General features: G+C 36.7%; 3 protein-coding genes across 3 annotated transcripts; all 3 read left to right on the top strand.

Annotated features, from left to right (window-relative positions):
- Window positions 1-2,959: 2,959 nt before the first annotated feature.
- LOC110787904 (uncharacterized) lies at window positions 2,960-4,949 on the top strand. The gene is made up of 2 exons (XM_056837432.1): window positions 2,960-3,103; window positions 4,166-4,949. Exon 2 carries the CDS (start codon window positions 4,187-4,189, stop codon window positions 4,802-4,804), a length of 618 nt encoding a protein of 205 aa, XP_056693410.1. The 5' UTR covers window positions 2,960-3,103; window positions 4,166-4,186; the 3' UTR covers window positions 4,805-4,949.
- A 2,149-nt stretch (window positions 4,950-7,098) lies between these two features.
- Window positions 7,099-8,310, top strand: LOC130459075 (pentatricopeptide repeat-containing protein At1g61870, mitochondrial). The gene has a single exon (XM_056836240.1). It carries the CDS (start codon window positions 7,099-7,101, stop codon window positions 8,308-8,310), a length of 1,212 nt encoding a protein of 403 aa, XP_056692218.1.
- A 488-nt stretch (window positions 8,311-8,798) lies between these two features.
- LOC110787933 (organic cation/carnitine transporter 2-like) lies at window positions 8,799-15,312 on the top strand. Its single transcript, XM_056837431.1, has 2 exons — window positions 8,799-12,216; window positions 13,535-15,312. Exon 2 carries the CDS (start codon window positions 13,559-13,561, stop codon window positions 15,101-15,103), a length of 1,545 nt encoding a protein of 514 aa, XP_056693409.1. The 5' UTR covers window positions 8,799-12,216; window positions 13,535-13,558; the 3' UTR covers window positions 15,104-15,312.
- The last annotated feature ends 258 nt before the right edge of the window (window positions 15,313-15,570 follow it).

The raw sequence follows: 15,570 nt of genomic DNA, 5'->3' as shown, positions 1-15,570 counted from the left end.
TATGAACATCATATTTTAGAAGTTGAACATTATGAACTATAAACTGAACATAACAATTAATATTTAGACATCGCTACTTTTGATTTTTCAGTAAAGTGAACATGAATGTGTACATAATTCTTTATAAATTGAATATGATATGTAAGAAACTGAAAATCATACAAAAGTATTGAACATGTATTTAGGTTTTTTTTTTTTTTTTTTTTTTATAATATTAGTTTTCCGCATTCCAATCAACTAACCAAAAGCTCGCAAAAAGGAAACGATTCCAAAAGATTAAGAAGCAAATATATTAACTGCTGTCTTTTATACAAGGAGGTGGCAAATATATGAACATTACTTTGTATAAGTTGAACATAAAAATTGAGAAACTGAACATGAAACAAAAGTGTTCTTATTTATAAAGATATCATAGTTTTATAAGTTGAATATGGTTCTTATATGTTGAACATGAAACTTGAGAAACTGAACATCACACAAAAGTATTCTTATTTGTGAACATCATATTTTATAAATTGAATATGGTAAATTATAAACTGAACATGACAATATTTAGACAACGCCTCTTTTGATCTTTTAGTAAAGAATAATGAACATCTGCTAATTACTGTTATTGCTTGCCTTTTAGTTGAACATGATTCTGTACATAATTCTTTATAAGTTGAACATGAGACTTGAAAAACTGAACATCATACAAAAGTATTGAACATATATTAATTTTTTAAGTTAAAATCAGTTGAACATCATTTTATATAAGTTGAACATAAAAGTGGAGAAACTGAACATCACACAAAAGTATTGAAAATATAATAGTTTTATTAGTTGAATTTAGTTGGACATGATTCTTCGTAGGTTGAATAAGAGAGTTGAAAAACTGAACATCACTCAAAAGTATTATTATTAATTTCATCAACAATATTGATTTGAACATCTACTGTTACAATTTAAACATGACAAATTTTATACAACACCACTTCAGATCATTAAGTAAAGAATACTGAACATCTGCTTATAACATCTGAACATTATTAAATTTCATCTAAACTAAACTACATTTGAATTCACACACAACTTCTAAATTACTCATAACATCTGAACATTATTAAATTTCCTCTAAACTAAACTACATTTGAATTCACACACAACTTCTAAATCACTCATAAAACGATTTCAACATTTAAAATCACTCATAATACAGGACTATATACACACTCGACTCTTCGCATTTCTGTACAAAAATCAAACTGAAAATACACCACATCCAGAAATCCAACAAAATACACAACAAAAGTCACAAAATTACTCAAAATAATCTTAAAAAGTAGCATTATCTATCCAAATGCACAATTCCACGATCAAACACACAATTAACTGATAATTTCAGCTTTTAATATATATGTACTCCTAAGTCCAAATCAACAACTAGCAATTCAAATTTCGCTGATTAAATAATCAACACATGCTATTTGCTAATCCGAAATAGTCGATTCAAAAATAAAAAATCAAAACATTAAAATATTTTTAAAAAATCGTTGAGCAAGAGAAAATACAGGAAGAGGCGAGGAGGTGATGAAAAGGAACCTTCAAAACCCTAACAGAAACATCGATCCGAGCAGACGGCAATAATCCGAGCATTGTAGAAATCGTTTGCTTCATAGAATCCTTGGTAGAATTAGAAACACCTTTGGAAATAGGAGACGAGGCATTCAATGATGAGATTCCTTCGGTAAATCTGGAGCGAGAGAGAAAATAACGATTTTAGAGGAGAGAGAAAATGGCGAGGGTTTAGAGGAGAGAGAAAATGGCGAGAGTTTAGAGGAGAGAGAAATGGCGAGAGTGAGGTACTCCATCCGTCCCGGAATACTTGACCTGTTTTCCTTATCGGGCCGTCCCTTAATACTTGACCTGTTTCTAAAAATGAAAATATTCTAACAATATTATATTATTTCTCACTCCACCCCTATTAACCCACCTACCCCCTACTCCATACAAAAAATAATTAAAAATTCAACCCCTACTCTCCCCCAACCCCACCTCTTAACCCACCCCCACTAACTACATTAAAATAATACCCCACTATCAACTATTACCTATTAAATTAAATAAGTCAATTCAAGTCTCTTAAACTCTGTGCCGGTCAAACCGGGTCGAGTATTCCGGAACAGAGGGAGTAAGTCTTTTGCACACTGTTTGTTTGTACGAAACATGTGCAACGCGTGGGTTTCATTTTATTAAAAACGTCTCCGTTTCATCTAATATGCATCTAGAGATGCGTGGATACCTATCTAGCCATTAATAATTACCCCATAAAGTACAACTTACTCCTTCCAATGTTGTTTATTTACTTCTCCTTAATTACCGTGTAAAATGACAAACGGAATACGGAATACATATTTGCTAGAGCTGGCAAAAATTGACCCAACCCACCAACCCAACCCGAACCCAACCCAATAATAAAGGGTTGGGTCAAGATTTTCAACCCGTTTAATTAAATGGGTCAACCCAACCCAACCCGTTTAATTAAATGGGTTGGGTCAGGTTGAAATTTTCAACCCGAAAATAACCCGTCTAACCCGTTTAAGTGCAAGCAAGTATGTAATATATATATGTATAATGTGATTTGAAAGATTTTATTTCTCATTTTCCCTTCAACATTGAATAATTATTTGACGTTTTGATTCATGTCAAATACATATTGAAAAATTACTTTTTGCAATGAGATATGCCATAACAAAATCACCTCGCAATTCTATAGTCAAATCAATTTACAATTTAAAGTGGGAAAAAAAATTAAACGGGTCAACTTCAGGTCAACCCGTTTATAGTTGGGTTGGGTTGGGTTGAAAATCTCAACCCGTTTAATTAAACAGGTCGGGTTGGGTTGGGAAAATCTCAACCCGTTTATAAATGGGTCGACCTGATTTCGACCCAACCCAACCCATTGCCAGCTCTAATATTTGCCTTGTCTAGCCCGGCCCGGCCGAACTTCTCTACATCTCTCTTCTCCTGTGAAAATCTAACCCTAACTCCTCTCCTCCCCAACAAAAGCAGCATTTTGCAGTTGAATCACCTCCTCTGCCAGCCACCCCTCCTTCTGCACTCGGTATGTATTTCTTCGCTTATCTATTTTATAGTATCGATTATTTTTTTGTTCTTCTGTTAATTTTTATTTTTATTTGTATTTTTTCTGATTTGATTATTTCAAATAGTTTAAAATATATCACAATTCTACTCGAAAATCATGTGTTAATTTGCTTTGTATTGTTTCTGGTGGTGTTCTTATCTCGCGTGATTAAAACTAGCCCAGAATTGTTTCTATTATATCTCTAATTTGCCACTCTGTACCCATGATTGATGATCACCAATTATTACACTTTGAATAAGGACGAAAATTTAAAGGAAATCAAAGCACTTGGTGTAATATGCTGGAAGATTGTATTATACGTGAAATATAGTTTTGTGTAGGACAAAATATGGCGGAAAAATAAATTTTGTGGAAGCTAGATCTAAACCTAAAGCTGTGATACCATGTTAGATATTGCGATACCATGTTAGATATTGTGAAACTTCGTGAATTTGAGTATATTCCATTGATAAAAGAAAGGAAGAGAAAAGAAATGAAGGGAAAAGAAACGAAAAGAAGGGAAGGGAAAGAGATTTTAATTTCCTGTGTTTGGTTTGAGGGAAAAAAATGAATGGAAGAGAAAGGAAATATAAATTACAGCTCTTTTAATTTTCTCTTTCCTTCCAAATTCCTCCAATTTTGGGAGGAAAAGAAAGTGAAATTTTTATAAAGGAGCTTTCCTTCCAATTCCCTCCTTTTTTTACCTTTCCCGTATAATTATTTGTACCAAATACAGGAAATATTATTTTTCCTTTCTTTCTTTTCTTTTTCTTCCAATTCCTCCCAACCAAATAAAGCCATAGGGATTACAATATGAGTCATAATAGTATTAGGTATGTAATTATGACTAGAAGTTTAATTACATTAAACATCTTAAAGATTAAATCCTAATAGATTTCTATCTCTATCAAGTTGATTTACGATTAGTATTTAATTCAATATTTGCGCAAGTGATAAAGATTACGGGACTTCAATTATATTGTTGAATGTGTTGTAGCTCTGTTTTATCAGTGATAACGCTTTTCTGTTGGTTTTCAGTAGAGATTAAGACATAGTGCAGCTATGGAATTGCCAAGGAAGCCAACATTTCAGCCTATACAGCCAAACGATGTGTCGGATGGTGCTGAACTTCAATTCTGCTTTGTGCCCGTCCCACCAAACCGTCGCACCCCACTCGAAAAAGCCTGGAAAACCCAGATTTACGAACCGATTCGCAACGAGATGAAGATTGACATCCGCATGAATCTCGTTGCAAAGCGGGTGGAACTCAAGACCATGAGTGACACCCCCGACATTAGCAACCTTTACAAGTGTTCTTCGTATGTGCAAGCATTCATGTTGTGCTTTGAACCGGAGCAAGTGAGAGAGGCCTTTTTCAAGTATGATAATCTGGATATGTCTTCGCTTGATATGCAAGATGTGAAGCGCACACTCAAAGGGGATCATTTGACTCGTGCGATTGGAAGGATATGTGGGAAAGGTGGGAAGATCAAATTCATGATTGAGAATGCTACTAAAACGAGGATTGTGGTTGCTGGTAACAAGATTCACTTTGTTGGTACACATGATGCTATCAAGATTGCCAAGGATTGTGTTTGCCGCCTTATTATGGGCTCCCCTGCCGCCAAAATTGCTTCTAGGCTTAGGACCATTACAGCTCGGGCATCCGAACGATTCTAAAACCAATCATTCTGTTGGTAATTTGATGATGTTTTAATGAATTCAGTTGTAGTTTATTTAATTGGTAGGGCTATGGGTAGACGTTTTTTATACTAAGTTATTACGAAGTATATAAGCAGGAAAGTATAATGCATTATGCTGGGTATGTGTAGGGGTGAAAATGAACCGATACGTTCCTGAACTACTTGCGTACAAGCTCGGTTAACGTTAAAGCTCGTTTGATAGCTTAATAAACAAGATTGAACTAAAAAGAAAAATTAAGCCGGTTAAGTAAACAATCAAGTTCAAACAACTTCATGTTCAGCTCGTTAATGTTTGTGAACAACTCGTTTAAGTTCTTTTGTAAGCGTGATTATACTCAAATATAACTCATTCAATCTCGAAAAAAATATACGAAGTATGACATTTATAACACTTTAGTTTCTTCCTGTTTCTTTTAAATGAAATCAAAATATACTTGTAACATTTTTATTGTAGAAAAATATGAAAAAAGTAATAAAATTATATGGATGCATATATAAATTTTTTGTTTTGAAGATAACTTAAAGCTCATTTATTTTATTAAGCTTTGATTTAATTACCTCATTCAAGCTCGAGCTCAAATTTGCAATGAAAATGCTTTTCGTGAACAAACCTGGAACAAACCAAATTTTTAACGAGCCAAGCTCGAGCAAATAATTTTCAAAGCTCATTCAAGCTCGAACAAGTTAGCTCAAACTAATGACAGACTATCAGTATCCCTAATCTCTTGTTCCTCCATGGTATCACATAACACCTTATCTCTTGTCTCTGGCAAGCAAAGAACCAGGAAGCCACAAATAAACATCGTGATACCAAACACCCCATAAGAATATATCATATTTCGCCTCCCTATGAGGATCAACATGGGGTCGAAAAACGACCCTAAAATCATCGCTTGTCGTACAAGAGACGAGGCCAAGTTTCTAACACAAGTAGGAAAGAGCTCCACAGTAAACATCAACACCAGATTGTAAGCCATGTAGGCACAAAACAAAGACACTAGCTAGCTCCAAACCCATGAATAGACCCTCATGATTTTCAATGAGCTCGTCCCATGCCAGACCAAATTCGTGTTGGGCTCAGACAACCCGCATAATGGCCCAACCCATGCGCAACTCTACTATCTATATCATTTTCATTTTATATACTCTGTTTTAAGTATAGTCAGGCCCGTCACGTTATAAACAACTAACATTAAGCAATGACCCGAATATGAATCACTTATTCAACTATTCCCTCCGTTCTTAAATATTAAACCCGAACCTAAGACACGCCATCTTCGGCTCTCCGCAATTGATATTAGGCTCCACGTGAATTTTTATTCCTACACTACATGGACCACGACACCACCTCCAATGATCAAAGTGATGCATCAATAATCTAGTCCGGCCCACTAATCTTACGCACTTCATCAATTTATTTCCTTTTTCGGCTTTTAGGTGGTAAAAATTCAGCGAAGAAGAGATTATTACCTTGAAGTAGATGATCCAACTTCAAAATGGCCCTTCCTCTTCGACTCCAACTCGCGATGTAAATTGCCTCAAAGCACACCCACGAACTCGCCTTTACAATGCGCAGTAAATTTCGCAAAAAGAATGAAATTCTACCCAGATTATTTAAGGTTCGAGTAGAATTCTAGCAGGAGGAAGAATAGGGGTGAGGAGAGAGAAAAAGAAGAAGATGAGAAGCTTTTTTTTTTTTTTTTCCGGAATTCCTGTCATTGTTTTTCACACATATTGCGCCAAATGCGAATTAAGAGCAAATTGGTAAAACGCAACTAACGGAAAGCTAACGTCCGTTAAGTACAGTTGCATTTAATGAACAGTACGGAAAAATAGGGGTATATTATGTTATTTGAAACACACAAGGGTATTTGGTGAATTTCGTAAAACTTAGGGGTATTTCATGAAAAAACCGTATTATTATTAATATTATTTTGTGTAAACGACTTACGAGAGTATTATTTTAATAATAATAATAATAATAATAATAATAATAATAATAATAATAAGTTAAATTGAATTGAATTGAATTGAATTGAATTTAACTTAATTGAAATGAACTGAACTGAATGCCCCTGAAATAAACCGATAATTAAGCGAGTCGTATCGCGGTTGTGCCCTCCTGGGCCGTCCTGGCCGTGCTTCGCCGCACCGAGTAGACGAGTAGTACTGTCAAGTGTCAAGTGTCAAGTGTCAAGTGTCAAGCCCAAACCCCTCATAAATCCTCAATCAGTCCATTCCCAAAACCAAAAGCTTCATTTCTTCTCAGCAATGGCGGCTTCTTCACTGCGCAGAGCACTCGCAACTAAACCAAACTCACCCCTCTTTCAATCATCCCAACTCTCTTCCTTCTCCACCACCACCACTGTCTCACCTCCCTTCTCCTCATTCCGTGCAGCTCAATCCACCATTGTCACTGAATCAAACCCCAAAAAGATCGCCGATACCCTCCTCTCCCAATCCTCCTTCTCCGCCTTCACCCGCTACCGCCCCATCTACCCCTATGCCGTCCGCAAGCTCGCCCGCGCCGATCGATGCGACCTCGTCGAAACCGTAATCGCCGACTTCCTCACAAAGAAGAACAAGGTTTCCGAGGGGTTTGTGCTCCGGTTCATCATGCTTTACTCAGAGGCTGGTATGACAGACTCTGCCCTTCGCTTATTTAATGATTATGCCCCTCAATTTCGTACTAGTGAAAAACCCTTTTGTGCTGTTCTTACTGCAATGCTCAACAATTCTAAATTTGATGAGTTTCATGAAGTTTTCGATAGTGCCCCGGAGAAAATGTCGGTTTCGCCTAGTGTTAAGGCGTATAATTTGAAATTGAGGGCGTATTGTGAGGCAGGGAAGGTGGAGTTGGCGGAGGAGTTGTTGGTGGAAAAAATGGAGAGGGATTTTGGGGTTTTGCCCGATATTCATTCCTATAATGTTATGTTGGGGGCTTATTTGAAGGGGAAGGATTGGGCTAAATTTGATGAGAAGTTGAAAGAGGTTTTAAAGAGGGGTTTGGAGAGTAATGTGACTACTTATAAGCATATGATTGTGAGGCTGTGCAAGGATAAACAGTGCGCTCGAGCTATGGAGTTGTTGAATGAGATGGTGTCTAAAGGTGTTAAGCCGAATGCGGCTTGTTATAACTGGATTATTTATGGATTCTGTAGGTTAGGAGCTTTAGATTCCGCAAAAATGGGGTTGGAGAGGATGATTAGTGATGGGAATGTTCCACCGTCTTCGTTGACATATTATACTTTGTTTAGGCATCTAGTGCAACAAGGAGAGTTCCTTTCAGCACTGGATACGTGTAAGGTTATTTTGAAGAAGAAATGGGTGCCTCCATTTGAGGCAATGGAAGGTCTTGTCAAGGGTTTGGTTGAGATTTCCAAGAAAAAGGAGGCATGTAAGGTGGTTAAGAAGATGAAGAAGAGACTACGAGGACCTGCTTTGGACTCATGGGGGAAGATTGAAGCTGCTATTTCCTGGTAGACCTGTATGTTGAAAATTCCAATTTTTATTTGGCGTTATCCATTTTTGAGAAGAATGGTACGCAACTGCAGCGAATGCTGCTTCTACCTGTTTTAGGTTGAGCATTTTGTCAAACTTTATTAGCCTTTTTCCATTCTAGATTATCTATTGTTGTTGAGCCTTGAGCCTTCCCTTCGAAGTTAGCTTATAGCTCGATAATGTTTTATGTCCTAGCTTGAAATGTGGACTTGATTAGGTACTTAGGTGTTTAAGTAATACTGATTGTTAATGCCCGCAGGCTTCTTAGGAGAAAGGAAGTTGTATTTTTTATTTTGAATTACAATGAAATTGCATACTGATGTTTGCTTATTCGACGGTCTAGCTGCTATAGATTTAACTTTTATTAACTGGAATCTAAAGTACCTTTTCTGTGAATCATGAAATCTATGATTTGTCTGTTGATCTATTATCATCAAGGAAGTTTATATGACTCTCGAGTAGGTCAAGAACTTAAACGAGTGACAAAACTTAACTGATAAGTAAAGTTTTATCTTGAACAGGTTAGTAAGTTGGTAACTCTTACTATGCCAAACGAATTTGAAGTTCAAAACATGTGAAGATTACCAGTATGATAACAATGAAGTTCAGACATGCTGTTTGATTGAGTGAGTCAAAACCTTGCAGGCCGAAGAAGTAGAATTTCAAGTGTAGCTGTATAATCTAGTACATATCAAGTCAAAAGATAATTATTCAAGAGTAATAGAGTCATCCCTGATACATAGGGATCAGCTAGTTTGAAATAATTACATGAGGTTGCGTCATGTGAATTTTCACAATTCTGTTTCCATGTGGATTTATTTTGGATTGCGTTGTTCTTGTTGATACTTTTGTCATAGTCAAACTCTAGAACTCTAGAAGTACCGTTGTGAAATTTCGAAATTCTTATTTGGTCACGTCCTTCCTGTTCCTGTTATGCATCCCAATATGAAGATGCCATATGTGCATACTCCTTATGTCCATAAATTTTGTAATAATTTTGAAAATACACAGCGAATAAAGGAATAGGCATGTAACTATGTATTACTAATTTACTATATTGACTAGTCACATAGAGATACCGATGTACGGTTCTAATGCAATTCTGACCATATTATGGAATGGCTGAAGTTAGAATTTGTTTACTAATTTCATGAAATATTTCTTCATGGGGTGATTAGCTTCTGTTATTCCAGATTGGGAGCATTTAGTTGTCACCTTGAGGATAATTTCTAGCTTCATACGTTTTTCTTGTCTTGCAGTTAGACTTGGGTAGTGTTTGAGTAAAATTGACTCTTAGGTCTGTAGGCGTCTCAAGGAAACTCTATCGTTTACAATAATGTCAAACCTTTGATATCCTGTATTTCATACATCAAGAACTGGAGTCTAAACGCTTTTCTTTGAGAAGTTTATTTCCACATTGTGCTTTACTCAATTCTCTGTCATCGAGAAAGTAGACTCTGCATAAGGTCAAGTCAGAGATTTTATGTTGTGGATTACTGGATTGATTGAAGGATAAACACTTAGTAGTAACTTGCCGCCTTGCTGGCCCTGAGGTCTTAGTATTCTAGTGACTAGCACACTAAACTGATAAAAGCATAGGTCAAGATCTCTAAATTATCTACTTCAAACACTAGAATCCTAAGTATCGTTTTAAAAGAGTAAAGCCCTGCTTTCACCTTCTGGGCCAGAAAGGGTGATACCTGTGAACACAAGTCACAAGGTACACAAATTTAGTCCTTCCTGTACTGTGATACAGTTTCTAGCCTTGACCAGAAGTTGGTAGATATCAAGTTAAGGACGTAACAATTGACGAGTACTTTGTAATGACAGTCAAGAAATACGGTCCTAAGAAATGCTTATCCTAGAAAAACGGAATGCAGAGTAATTTGGGGACAACAGGCAGTTTGACTGTTGGTAGTATTGTCAGAAACGACGTCCAAGAGTTATTAGAAAAAGATGAAGCTCAAACATCTGTTAGGAATCAGGATAATCTTAATGACAGCGTAGCTTTCAGACTGGATAACTAGTGACTGCTAGAGCATGGTATTAGATGTGGTGAACCAAATAAAAGTTGAGTCAATATACAAAAACAGATTGATGAAGAATAACTACGAGAAACAGGATAAAGATCAAGACACAGTGAAAGTAGGGATTATAGAAGTCCGGGGTTAATCACAGAGGTTATTGATGACAAATAGCTAGCAGTTAATTATGTAGATATATTGAATGGATAAGAAGAAATAGTGGTTAAATCCACGGTTCTAGTACCAGCTCTCCAGTAGAACATATTGACCTAATTTTTTCCTTTCTGGCTTTCCATATACTGAGCTAATTAAAGTCATTGGACATTTCCGAATCTAGAAATGCAAGAGGTGCCATGAATTGAGTCAATTGACTGCACATTGTTTCCCCACCTAATCTTCCCATGTATGAGATGCAGTACTTTGGACTGCTAATGAACCAACAATTACATCTTAATTCTAGCGGTTATTGACCTCAAATAGTACTTCACTTCTGAAAATTCGTTAGTAATAGGGTATCAGGGTATGTATGATTGATGATTTGTGAACATCAATTAGTAAAAGAATATCATTTGGTACATTCTTAGATTACACCTTTATCAAAGCTCTGGCATGTTTTCTACATTATTCCTCTTTTATTTTGTGGTATCAGTATCCTTCCCTGAAAATTGGTTTCCTAGAGCTGGGTTGTTACTTCCGGATATTGTGAGCAATCTTTTCCACTTTTGCTAAATTGGTTTCTATTATTATAGGGTGATGCAACTGGCTTGATTTCCTCTAGACTTTGTAGTGCATGTTTAGAATGTTGGTTTATGTCCCTCAAAAAAAAAAAAAAAGAAAAAGAAACAAAGTGGTTTACTTTGTGGTGAAACTGGCTTGATTTCTTCTGCTTTTATTTCAATGTGAATTTACTTAAGGAACCAGCTTTATTTGATATTTGGCTGAGCTTGTTCATGAGCACAATGGACCACATGCAGTCCTATTATATTGTGCTTGAAGCTAAAAATGCAGATTAATGTTTTAGTGTTTCCCTTTTGCAATTCCTGTTGGATGTGTTCTATTGTGATATGGAACTTGTGGCTGTTGCTCTCTTAGGACTACAGCCAAATAGACACCGGAGATTTACAGAATGGTGACTTACTGACTTGTGTTAGTCTTTTTTGGAGTTTGTCCCTTGACCTGGTTCCGTCATCGCCTCCCCCCACAAAACAGAGACAGAAAAACTAACAAATTATTGTGGACAAAAGAAAGTAATTTTCTATTTTGAGGGTGAGTTTGCTTCTGCTTTGGTTAGACTGTGTGTCCATACTTAACTTACTCTTCCTACTCTTACCATCTTTTCATAATATGGAAGGAATTTGTGAGGAAAACGTTTGGCAAACACCGGATGTCAATTTGTTAATCTGTTTTCCTGTTCCGATTTGCTACTGTTACTGTCCTGGAAATTGGACGTGTTTAAGAGCCGAGAGTTTCTTGAATTTTTATTCTTCTCTGTGAAAAAGCTGTTACATTTTAACCATCCTATTCAGAGATCAATTTTTTGATGTTCTATCTAATCCTGATAGAGAAAGGTCAATCCTCTTTATTCCCATTGGCTGGTTCCTGTAGATTGTTATTTGCAACAGCATCTGTTAATAAGTAGTCAAGCAGTAAATACGCTGCTATTACATTGTGAACTCCGTTCGATTGTGATACATTACATACTTGCCCTTCTGGAAATGAAGTATGCAATCGTAGAGATGACATTGATCCGAGGACACATACTGCACACTGCATGAAATTTTTCCGAACATGAGTTCGACATGAACACGAATACGAGTGTCATGAGCACGACGGGATTGACCAATATCTGCTCGACAACGCTGAGGTAAGGTTACCTATTTTTCTATTGTCTGTCTTGTCAATAATGGGATTCATATGTGTGTTCTTTAAAATTACGTTTGGCGTCAAGCCATCAATGACAACATGAAAATGACAACATAAATGAACTGATGTTTATCTTCTTAATGAAATGCTGCCTTGCACTTTTGATAAATTTTATCCCATTGCTCGTCATTCTCCAATAATGTTATGTTAATGGAGCTATTTTCTTTTACTTTTAGTATGAAAGTACCTTTACTCATAGAAGAACATTGATTTGTCCCACTGTTTGATGACCATTGATTGTGTAGGAAAGCAACACTAAAATCTGACAATGACAGTTCTATTTGTTTCCTTCTTTGTGATGGTTGAGATTAATGCAGGCATCTGATGGCATGTACTCCTTTGAAAATATTCGTATAGTAGATGAAGATCTAGATCTGTATATTTTAGGATGCTTGTTTTTCAAAAATAATAGTTTGTATTTTAAATGACGTATATAACGGAATAAGAAAGGGTAGCTATGTAGACCCCTACTTTGAAATCAAGGTAGTGTAGTAGACTATTTTTCTATGTACTCCGTAGTATGGTGGTATTTTAACCAACAGATCTGATGTTGGCCTTTAATCACAAAATGGAAGGAGTAAAATACTTAACAATTGGATATGTCTAGTAGAGGGATCTCGGGAATTGGCAAAATTTTCTTACGAGTAAACATGAGATTGAATTGTTTTGTTGATTTCGGAGATCAATTAAGACTTCCTCTATAATGGAACGTTGATGCATCATATTCACAAGGATACAGTATGATAACAATATGAAGTGGTGGATCTTAACGTTCTAGCAGCCTTTAATAATTGATGTACTTTAATTTTGTTATTTGGACCGGTAGCGTAATAGTACCTCTAGTTGCAGCTGAAATAATTATCAAATCAAAATATCAAAGAAATTTTTCTAAGACTTTTGACCGGTTCTTCATTTTCTTCACAATCCCTGATTTGAAGTGACGCTTCAGACAATGACTGTTAATGATCCCCATGATCTTACATGCGACTATACGAGTACTATTATATGCGGCAATGACAGTTTGAAGTCATTCTTTTATATATTAGGTTGCTGGTACCCATAAAAATATATGTTGGTTGCAATTTTATACATATATATTTGTAACATATGCATATGCTTATGCTAAATTAATTATATCCCTAGTTATACAGAGAAAAACTACTCAAATTTTAGTTTTAAAATAAATAAGAACTTTCTTGTTCAGTTGCTTCGTGCATTTATTGGAGAAGTGCATATGATTTGTTTTTCAATTGTTTCAGCTTTACAGTAGTGTGTCTGTCCTTATGGCCGAACAAGATGATCAGAGTGAGTCAGAGAAGGCGGCACCACTGTCCGTAGAAGAGGTGATTGAGGGGAGTCTAGGACGGATGAACTGCACTCAGATGCTGCAAGCCATCCTTGCATCAATTCCTCCTATTTTTGATCAGCAACAGACATTTATCAGTGTATTTACAGATGCTCAACCAATATGGCATTGCATCAATGGTAATCAAACAAACAGTAAGTGCACCAACACCTCCAATATTTGTAGCCTTTCCAAGAGGGAGTGGGCTTGGAATGGGAATAAACGCAGCACAATCATATCAGATTGGGATCTCCAATGTGCCACTTCTTTCATTAAGGGTTTACCCGCAACCTCCTACTTCATGGGTTGCTTGTTGGGCGGGTTTGTGCTTGCCTCCCTTGGTGATTCATCGTTAGGGCGAAAGAACCTCCTCTGTCTCTCATGTTTGGTTATGTCGCTGGCTTCACTTGCCTCAGCCTTTTCTCCAAATATCTGGGTTTACTCCGTATTCCGCTTCATTGCTGGTGTTGGTCGTGTTTCCATTACCATTTCATCTTTTGTCCTTTTATCGGAGAGGGTCGCCAAGCGGTGGAGAGGCCAAATCGTTATGCTCGGTTTCGTCTCCTTAACGTTTGGGTTGTTATCCTTGACGAGTTTAGCTTACCTGACTCGAGATTCCTCATGGAGTACTCTTTACCTCTGCACTTCCATTCCCGGAATAGCATGCTCCGTATTAGTTTATTTCTTCCTCTGTGAATCTCCTAGGTGGCTGTTCATGATGGGACGCCAAATAGATGCCGTAAATGTACTGAAAAGAATCGGGTCCCTGGATGATCAAATCAGCTCAATGATGCCAAACATGCTAGAATTCAATCAAGGTATTACTATTCCCAACAATCCCTTTTCATCAATCAAGGTTTTAGTGAAGAGAAGATGGGCTCTTCGTAGGTTAATAGTAGCCATGATACTCAGTTTCGGTGTTGGAATGATGTATTTCGGGATGTTGTTGGGTGTGGGAGGCTTGGGTGTGAATATCTACTTAAGCTCAACATACAACGCTCTACTATTCCTTTCATCATGCCTGCTTACTTTCCTGTTCTGGATCCCAAGATGCAACAGGAGGAGTTCAGTATTGGGATTCTGTACAATCAGTGGTGCTGCTGGTATAATATCCATTACAGTTGGTCATCGCCATAAGGGTATACATGTCGGATTAGAACTGACAGCCCTGTTTTGTGCTTGTATGGTGTTTAATATCTTGTTCATGTATGTGGTGGAGCTGTTCCCAACTTGTATCAGGAACACCGCAGCCTCACTGTCGAGGCAAGCACTTCTGTTGGCGTCGATTTTTGTGCCGGAGTTGGTGGTGCTAGGGAGGAGAAATCAACTCTTCTCTCATGCAGTGTTTGGGGTCACCATTCTTGTTTGCGGTGTTTTGGTGATTTGTTTGCCGGAAACAAAGGGTAAGGTGCTTTGTGATAGCATGGAAGAACAGGAAGCACAAGACAAGGAGGATGCCTCCACTTGCATGCCTAAGTTATGATCTCTTCTTGTTCAACACATTATAACATTTTTTTTTTGAGGGAACAACACATTATAACATTTTTTTTTTTGAGGGAACAACACATTATAACATTGTTGTACTGTTGTATGTATTGTTCCATTCTTTTCAGCAACATCCTTCCGCTTGAACTGTGTTATATCTGTTTGTACCATCTTCCAACCGTCTTTGCCTGATTGCTACTTTTTATATCTCTCCGGCTTTTATCAAGCTTTGCCACTCTTCGCCTCCACATCGGCAAAATTGCAAACTTGGGTTTATTTATTTTATTTTATTTTTGAAAAGGATACGTATATAGAAATTATGATAGTCTTCTCTGAGTTCTCTTAAGACTATAGCTTCATTTAGTTCACCTTATTTCTCCATATCTGATCTGATCTGAATTTATTTTTTCTGATTTGATCTGACCTGAATCTATTTTTTCTGATCTTTATAATTATGATTTAAAT

The sequence above is a fragment of the Spinacia oleracea genome, chromosome 2, assembly GCF_020520425.1.
Source record: "Spinacia oleracea cultivar Varoflay chromosome 2, BTI_SOV_V1, whole genome shotgun sequence".
Lineage (NCBI taxonomy): Eukaryota > Viridiplantae > Streptophyta > Magnoliopsida > Caryophyllales > Amaranthaceae > Spinacia > Spinacia oleracea.
Note: the sequence above shows the minus strand (reverse complement) of the source record. Positions and strands in the feature narration are given on the sequence as shown.

Coding starts and splice junctions, on each gene's coding strand:
- LOC110787904 (XM_056837432.1), top strand. CDS start 4,187: ATGGAATTGCCAAGGAAGCCAACATTTCAGCCTATACAGCCAAACGAT.
- LOC130459075 (XM_056836240.1), top strand. CDS start 7,099: ATGGCGGCTTCTTCACTGCGCAGAGCACTCGCAACTAAACCAAACTCA.
- LOC110787933 (XM_056837431.1), top strand. CDS start 13,559: ATGGCCGAACAAGATGATCAGAGTGAGTCAGAGAAGGCGGCACCACTG.